Source organism: Glandiceps talaboti, chromosome 13 (assembly GCF_964340395.1).
Source record: "Glandiceps talaboti chromosome 13, keGlaTala1.1, whole genome shotgun sequence".
In the NCBI taxonomy this organism is placed as follows: Eukaryota; Metazoa; Hemichordata; class Enteropneusta; family Spengelidae; genus Glandiceps; species Glandiceps talaboti.
Genome location: NC_135561.1, coordinates 6,828,886 through 6,838,572, shown reverse-complemented (window position 1 = coordinate 6,838,572; position 9,687 = coordinate 6,828,886). Strand labels below are relative to the sequence as shown.

The window sequence follows — 9,687 nt, the reverse complement described above, 5'->3', positions numbered from 1 at the left end:
AACTGTCACACATAATGATATACTTGCATCATATAATGAATTGTTTACATCATATAAAGATATGTTCACATCATATAGTCTATATATTGTTTTCTTTAGACTTAACACAACTGCGGCTTTCCATAAATGTACACGTTTGCACTCCTCAAGGCACTTGTTTGTCCTGTTCATAATTGTTCAGTTTAATCATGGCACCGACTCAAAACTCCAACCCCCTCCCCCCCCCCACCCATTCATTTACCACGCTGATAATTTTGAAAGGTTTTGAATAATGAAATGTGATAAATGTCATTGGTTTCAAAATAGAAATTAAAAATGTCATAAAAATGTTTTCTGTACTACAGCAGTTTCTAAACTAGATTACTAATTCAATTTACTTACTTCTGGCTATGTTGTCCAGTATATTGCTTGCAACATGATAGCCTTGAAAATAAATACACTCTAATACCAAGGAAATGTAACATTATGATCTGCTGACAAAATGTTACTCTCAGTATAGTCACTCAATGTGGATACTAGATATTCCAGAGGAGATGTAAAATCTAATTTTCCTCATTACTTTGCATCGTGCACAATTTAACATGTTCAGGTCAATGGAGGAACATATTTTAGAGCCAGTAAATGTTAAGGTATTTCATTTCTTATGTTTTACATGTACAGCTACACATGCAAGTTTTTGTACCACAAGATGACACAATGCAACTCATGGCGTGCAATAGTGAGAAGTCAATTTTCTAACAAATAACTGCTGCTTAAAGGTGCCCATGGTGCAGTGTTGTGACGCCATACCATATGTATTGGATGTATCAAGAGACAGAGTTTATGTTATATTTGAATGTATATTTATAGCTATTTGTTTATGGTTTATTTTATGCACATACATTTTTTGTTTAATAGCTTGCACAGCGCCCACAAGTGGCAGCATAGCGACTCAATGACTAGTACGCATGCATGTCCTATACACTAAGCGATGTTTTTTTGGTGGTTTTACACAAGGATGCATTGCGGTACAATGACTACGCATGCAAGTTCTATGTACGATGTGCAATCTCCATGCTATCATTTCGTTTTACCAAAAACTACTGACGAAACAGCTTTAGCTGCAATAATAAAGTTGTTGTATTTTTGTATTTTTTTTATAGCTTTTATAGCTTTTTATCATTCTGAGGTTTACACGGGGGGGGGGTCTTCACTTCTTTTGGGTGCAAAACAGGCTGAAACACACACACGACTTTCTATATACATTAATTTTGTACATTGCTGGGATTGGGCCCAACCATTGTGACTAATTCGCGCAAGCAGCAGGTGTCATCGTTTTCAAACCAATTGCACATCGTTTCGTGATATCAAAGAAGACCGATAACCTTGCAGGTCTCCTAGTTACTGTGCCCCTTAGATCGATGCGATCGAGCCCCTTAGGTCAATGAAACTGGGAAACGTACTGAGAAAACCATAATATTTAAACAAACGTACACCAAGTTGATATTTTGCACATTTTACGTTGTGACACATATCGAAAGGATGAAGAGTTCTGCCATCGTCGCTTTACTTGGTTTTCTGCAGTGTTTAATTGGTAGGTGTAATGACTTAGTATTATCAAGCTGGTATACTTGGGTAGCTGTTGTTGGCATGGCATGAATGTGAACGCCATGCGTACCAAATTAATCTTGTTTGAGCAACAACTTCCACAAAACGACAATGGTAGTACATTTTTGATCATATAGCTATGCTACCATATATCATATCACTTTATATAAAGAGAGAACGAAGTTGAACAACATATACATGTATAAACCAGAATTCTTGTAATTCAAACCTTGATTTTTTTTTAGGTTTACGAACTATAGACGGCTATAAACTAGTAAGTATTTTATGTATCACTTATACAGAGAAATTATTAATTCATTTTTTTTTTCATATTTTAATTATTTCAATTTTGTAGTGAAATATGAGACCACTATCTCACTCTATTCTTGGTTATTAGTCATATTCCAGTTACATGTATGGTCATGAGTTGTAAAATACATTGGAATAATATGTTTTGTATTAGGTTTGATGGGACGTACGTACGCCATAACTACATACTTCAATATTTGTCTTTGAGAATTAGCCAGGTGTTTATCTGTTGATATGTGAAAAATGCTGTTTTGATGGGTATGAATTATTGCAAAGATGAATAGGTTGCTAATGACAACGTGGCATGACAAGTTAATGGACAAGCGAGTGTAAACTAAACTCAGTCTGTGTAAATCTTACAGACTAAAAAAAAAGACAAACTTTCCTTGCGGTAACAGGAGATGGCCGAGTATGAAAGGATCTCCGACTTGCAAGAATCTACTATAGAAATTGCCCACCCCCACCCCACCCCTCTCCAAATCTAGTTGCATGTTTATAAGCAAGTGTATTTCGGGACTATTATTCCTACTAACAGGAATAGTTTGACGTGCGGTATTATATGACATCAACACTTTGGAATATCTCCTTGCTTAACAGACTACTGCAGGGGAGTGTGGTAATCAAGCTATCCAGCCTTCCTTCACTTCTCCCGGTGCAGACATTGTCGGTGGTTCCGAAGCAACTGTGGGCAGTTGGCCATGGGCAGTACAGCTAAAATACCAAAGTGTTCATTATTGCGGTGGAACTTTGATTGACCCGCAGTGGGTTGTAACGGCAGCGCACTGTGTACAGGAGCGATGGTAAAAAGATTATTATGTATTCTAAAAATAATATTGTTAGGTTTTGAGTGCAAGGCCGAGTAGCTATATATAGCAATTAAGAGCTGTCATTAACAGTATTTTTCCACAGTGCTAACGAAAATCCAACCAATCTATATATCTATCTATCTATCTAATATCTGTCTAATATCTATCTGTCTGTCTATCTATCTATCTATCTATCTATCTATCTATCTATCTATCTATCTATCTATCTATCTATCTATCTATCTATCTATCTATCTATCTATCTATCTATCTATTTACATGTCTGTTCTCCGTCCGTGTCTGTCTGTATGTCTCCGTCCGTCCCTCTGTCTGTCCGTCCGTATGTCCTTCCATCTGTGTCTGTCTGTCTGTCTGTATGTCTGTCTGTCTGTCTGTCTGTCTGACTGACTGTCTAATGTATCTGTTTGTTCCCTAGGGCACGTTTCTCACGTGTCCATGTCGGATCTCACAACAAGGATGCTATTGATGGTACAGAAACCTCGATAGCTGTCAGCGCTGTGTTTGCTCACGATTATTACGATGACATTACACATACCGATGACATAGCTTTACTGAAACTATCAACACCAGCTACTCTGACGGACTATGTTGATGTCATATGCCTTGCCACTACAAACTACAAAGTTGGAACTGATGGAGTTGTAGTTGGTTGGGGAGATACCCAATGTAAGTCCACTAGCTTGATCACAGGGGACCTTGAACCGTGCGACAAACAAAACAAAACAAAACAAAACAAACAAACAAACAAATAAAACAAACAAACAAACAAACAAACAAACAAACAAACAAACAAACACACACACACACACACACACACACACACACACACACACACACAAATAAACTATCAAATAAATGACAAATGAACAAGCAAACGAACGAACGACAAGTACAGGGACAAATAAAATAATTAAATAAACCAGCACATAAACAGATACTCGTGGGGGTATACTAGATATATTGTTTGTACCCATCATCACTATAAAAAACACAGTGATGGGTTATTTTATTTGTCCCTATACTTGTCGTTCGTTTGCTTGTTCATTTGTCATTTATTTGATAGATTATTTATTTGTTTGTTTTGTTTTGTTTTGTTTTGTTTTGTTTTGTTTTGTTTGTCACACGGTTCCTGGGTCTCCTGTGGTTTGATCTCCATCCCGTCACTGAGAGCTCGAACTCGAGGTTCTGGTGTTTGACAAACATCAAAAACCGTGAACACTGGTGAGATTTGTCTGATTTCAAGAGTACAAATCAAAGAGAATTATGGGTAAAATATTGCACAGCCGGAAAATTTATAACGCGACGTAACTGCACCACGGGTGATTCGAACGCATGAGATTTACCTGTCTATCATTCATCATATTTTTCCCAAAAAACGTTGATCATTCATGGGGAAACAACTACGTCCATTTGAGTCCAAGGTTTTATTATAGTCTGCTTTGAAGTTTGTAATATTAATTTAAGAAATAGGACGACACAACACAACACAACACAACACAACGCAACGCAACGCAACGCAACGCAACGCAACGCAACACAACACAACACAACACAACACAACACAACTTCAAGTATCAGTCAATGCAAATCTGTGTTGTACACAAATACATATGAAAAGAAACATATGCAATTAGCAAAATAATATAAATGAAATAAAATTTCTGATTTACTAGAGTATACTTTTATAGTGCGTAATTAAGGTGTACGTGTTTTTCGTTGGCTTACTGTATAAGTTTAATGAATAATTATGTTTGTTACTTGTGTTTTGTGATAGCTACTGCAGATGATACGGTTTTAAACGAAGTAAGTGTGCCTGTCATGGATACAGCTGTTTGTAATGGGACTGACATGTATAACGGGTGGATATTTGATGGAATGTTTTGTGCTGGACACGCAGAAGGTGGTAAAGACGCCTGTCAGGTAAGAAGAGCTACAAACAATAAAACCGTGTCAGACTATATTTAAACTGTGTGTCTCCAGCAAGATACGTAAAAAAGACACTTTGTATTATTACTAATAAATTGAATTATGAAATTGAATTGCTGTCAACCAAAATTAGAGAATTTCTATGTCATTGTGGGATTTGAAATGCACGTATCACTACTTGATGACTGCTGGCTGGGGTAGCGCTCCTTCAATAATTGTGAACATTGAAAGTTAGTTTCATAAAGTATATACACGTCGTTTGAGCTATTTCCCATGCTTGAAACAATTAATCATGTTCTGGCAATTTTACATCCAAATGCATTTTATTACTATGAATAATAAATGTTACTTCTATACCAGTGTTTTCCAATTTGATAGCGATAAAAGTTAGAAAATGGTAAATGGGCCAAATCCAAAGAACTGGGTAAGCGTGCATGCATGTGTTTGATGAAGGTCTCGCCTGACAAAAAAAGTCAACTCAACGAAGTCTTTTCCATAACAATCCACGCAGTACTGTACGACTTACTGTACCCCTGGATTTCATGTGCCGTGGTACATTGCTTTGTGTGTTGGCGGTATGACTGTATTAGCATGAATATTATATTATTCTTTATAGGGTGACAGCGGTGGCCCGAATCAAATCGAGAACGCTGACGGGGCTTGGGAATTATATGGTATTACAAGTTGGGGTGATGGTTGTGCCGAACCAAACCGACCAGGTATATATACACACGTGCCCACATTTGTAGACTGGATAGAAGACATTATGCTGAACAACTAAGATGCCAAAGTCTAAACTTACAGGGGAATTAAAGTGATGGATCTACATTTACTGGGGAATTGAAATTAATGTAATGTGGAGGGTACATTTGGGATGAAATTTAATCATACACATATCTGTGAATATTATACGATTCTTATAATAAAGTTCGAACATAATTTATCAGTTGTTTTTATCACATTTATTGTATTAGTAATGAACATCCAAGTGCAAAGGGGTTTGTTAGGTTAGTTACCATAGCAACGGATTATCGTCATACATACGCCATACTTGAACTGTCGTACACCTGGAATTAATCATCGGATAGACTGCAGAAGGTGGAACTATGGAATAACATGGAGAAGCAATTGTAGGAATGGTATATATGGAGGAAGTATTGTTGGGAGAGGTGGTGTTAGAACTACACAGGAATGGGAATAATTGATGGGAGAAGGGAATAATGGCAGGGATAGTTGATGCATTGGGAAATGGAGTACGTGGGGGAGATGGGGGTAAAGGTACAACGGGAGAGAAAATTGGTAGGAGAAAGGGGAAAAGGAGGAACGAGTGATGAGAAACTGGTAGTAGGATAATGTTCAATTGAAGCCTTGCAGGATGATGGTAGATTGTACCTTTTTAAAACTCTGGGTAGGACAAAGTAGTGCAAACCCTGAGTAAGCTAAAAAAAAAAAAATCAAACCTCAAAACCAAAAAATTAACGCTACAATTATTACAGCTAAAACTGGCTGACACTGAGGAGCGTAAAATGCACCAGGCAAAATTAGAGGGCGCCCTTACAAGTCCATCTACAAAGGGTTGGCCAATATGTGAGGGCGCCATGTCGAGTACCTCTGAGTAGGAAGTCTTTCCAGTTGAGTTGGTACATCTGAGTCGGTGGGGGGGGGGGGGAATTAAAGCAGCAACAGCAAACACACAGTATAATCACAGACTTTTATTCATAAGTTAAATCAAACATCCAATTTGTAGCAACAGAAATGACACCCATACAGACGTAAGCACTCCTGGTTAAACATGATGAAAATAAAAGCACTACCGTATATACAACCAAGGTGGATACCACCAGGTATCATGGTAAACCTGGCATTAGTTAAACTATATGGATATACAACCTTTCCTTTAACACATCATTCACACATACTTACACGTTGACATAAATTAATTACCTAAAATCTCAAACTAATAAAAGTCACTGTTTGACATTAAAAATATTTCAATCTTTCTGTCCCAATACGTCAACATACCATTTCTCCTCACTTTATATTCGATTCTAACATCACAAATAATCTGTTTTAATGAAAAAAAATGAAAAAATTTGATCTGTTATAAATGTCTGGGTGTGTGTGTGTGTGCGTGCACGTGCATACATGTGTGTATATGCGTATCAGCGAAACAGTACATAGGTTTTGTCATACAGAAATCATTTTTAAAATGACATTTGAAAGGAGAAAAAAAGAAAGGTAGAAATTATTGAAGAAAACTACATATATCACACCAAGTAGTATGAGAAACACATCACCAATGATACTGTAGCACAACTGTAGTTTGCTGTTGGTATGGATGTGTTCTTATTAGGCATTTTTGTAATCTTTATTAATTTGCCTACCCTTTCCAACTTCATCTTTCCAATATAAACCATCATTTAGCAATTGCTATGGGCGTGGTACTGTTGCTAGGCATATTTGCATACATTTTTTGGATATTTATTCACTTACCTACCCATCCCTGTTGTTATCTTTGTAATATGCATTATCATTTCACTGTTGCTAAGGGCATGGTCATGGTTGCAAGGACCAATGGTGTCAAAATCTTTTCAACAATAACGACAGAAAAACACCTCCAGAAACATCCCCACCATGTTTCAACCCCATTCACCATGCAGTTTCAAGATATAAGTTTTTGACGAAAATTTACATTTGTACCCCTAATTTGCATATTGCTGATGAGATCTTCACATTGTGAACACACCATTATCTACACATCTCCAGGTGCATCCAAATTAAATTTCTGCGACAATCTGCTTGGTAGTGCTGGAATTATAGATTTTTGACCAAAAAGATACATTTTTAGTGCTAATTTCCATATCATAGATTGGATCATCATGTTATGAACAATTCTTAATATAAATACCACTAAAATGTTCCCACCAATAAACTTAGTAGTTTTGGAATTAAAGATTTTTGACCAAAAAGACACAATTTTACACTTAATTTGCACATCACTGATGGGATCCTCATGTCATGATCAATTCTTAATCTAAACACCCCTAAGAATGTTCCCACCAAATTTCAGACTAATCTGTCCAGCACTTTTTGAGTTTGACCAAAAATCACATTTTTCTACCCAAATCACACACGGGTGGCAAGATTATTTTGATTTGAACAACTTCTCAACTAGACACCTAAGGTAATACAACCACTAAATATCATGGTAATCGGTCCAGCGGTTTTTGACTTTAGGTTTAAATTTAAGTTTTTGACTTTAAGACACAGACAGACAAACAGACAGACAGACAGACAGACAGACAGACAGACAATTTGCTATGCCTACATGTATAGCACTACTGAACCTTATCAGTTCAGTTGTGCTAAAATCTGACACTCTGAAGTATATTCCCCTCCTTAGTGACACAGTGACACTATAAAGTATTCCACCCTTGGCATTTCACACATGGTAATTGACATTTTTAACACATACTCAAGACAATTTTATATGCATACTGGTAGTAAACAACTATGCTGGGCACAGTTGGGATGTAAGTTCAGATATGTACTTATGTTACTTATCAGTAAGAAAGTAAACAGTTGAAGCCATTAAAACCATCGAACCCATGTGTAATCATTTCTGCAATGTTCTGTTTCTACGACTGTGTAACTAATTGATCTTGAATACAGAGGTCAAGATCATGCATTAGTGTATCATCAAGCCTTCATTGCAGACATAGCCTCCAATTTGTTTGCTGTATGGCAAAGTTATTCTGTATAAATTGAAGCTTGACCTTGTAAATAAAGGTTATAATCATATGTTTGTCTGAATAGTAACCTTGCCTCTAACAATGCGGCTGTAGGGTCATTTGAATGGTGTCTCTTAGGATGACACTTCAAAATATATACAATTTACTACTGACCTTGAAGATGAAGGTCAATGTCACAACTTTAGAATTCCGTTTGAAAGGTAACCTCTATAAACATAGATGCAGACACTTGAATGGTGTCTACTTCTCCATTTGACCTTGAATATGGAGGTCAAAGTCAAGCGCAAGGTACAAACAGCCTACCTCAAATAATGCAAATGTAGACACTTAAATTGAGTCTTCTGTGTAGTCAACTGCTTGAGTCATCACACGAACACAAATTTGGGTTGTTTCGACTGGAAAATCTTCAAGGTCAAAGGTCAAGGTCTCAATTGATACTGTAGGGTAGACACTTGAATGGTGTCTGTATCTATCGAATGGGGCCAGAAATATGAGGGTGAATGGACACACGGAACCCAATGTAATACCCCTCCAGGTGGTGCCCACTGTGGCTTAAAACTTATCCCTGGTAATATTTGTGTAGACAATTGAATGACTATATGAACAAAACTACTGTCAAGTTGACCTTAAATATTAAGGTCAATGTCAAAAGTAAGTGTTTGACTTGAAAATTTGCTTCTTTAAACACAATGCAGACATTTAAATGGTGTCTCTAGGTACAAAACTTCCAGTTATGGAAAAATGTCACATTTGATCTTGAAGATGAAGGTCATAGTCAAAGTATCAAAAAGATGCTTACCTATGATAATATGGGTGTAGACACTTGAATAGAGTCACTGTGTATTCAAGCTCTTGTATTATAGTTGGAAGACAAATTTTGGCTACTTGACCTTGAACAATAGTGATGTCAAAAATCAAGATTTCATTTGAAAGCTCATCATTGATAACTAAACATTTGAGGTATGACGCAAAATGTGCATTTTCACCACAAATATGGCCACCATTTTGCCATAACGGTCAAAATTGAGAAACTATTAAAGTGATGTGCTTATGTACTCTATAGTATTTGACATATGTGCTAGGTTTGGTCGAAATAGAGTCATGGATGTTAGAGATATGGCTGACCATATGGCTGACCACAGTCGGACGGATACATGCACACAGACGGATGGACATGGGTCATTCCTATAGCCCCCTCTGGACTGTACCAATTGTGGGCTGATAAAAGACAGACAGATGGACAGACATGAACTGTAGAGCTCAGTTGTGCCAAAAACCGTTTTACC

The 9,687-nt window shown here is 36.9% G+C and overlaps 1 protein-coding gene across 1 annotated transcript; it reads left to right on the top strand.

Moving 5' to 3' along the window:
- The first annotated feature begins 1,521 nt into the window (after positions 1 to 1,521).
- Positions 1,522 to 5,430, top strand: LOC144444997 (trypsin-2-like). Its single transcript, XM_078134548.1, has 6 exons — positions 1,522 to 1,573; positions 1,833 to 1,861; positions 2,494 to 2,696; positions 3,139 to 3,389; positions 4,498 to 4,643; positions 5,266 to 5,430. Exons 1-6 carry the CDS (start codon positions 1,522 to 1,524, stop codon positions 5,428 to 5,430), a joined length of 846 nt encoding a protein of 281 aa, XP_077990674.1.
- The last annotated feature ends 4,257 nt before the right edge of the window (positions 5,431 to 9,687 follow it).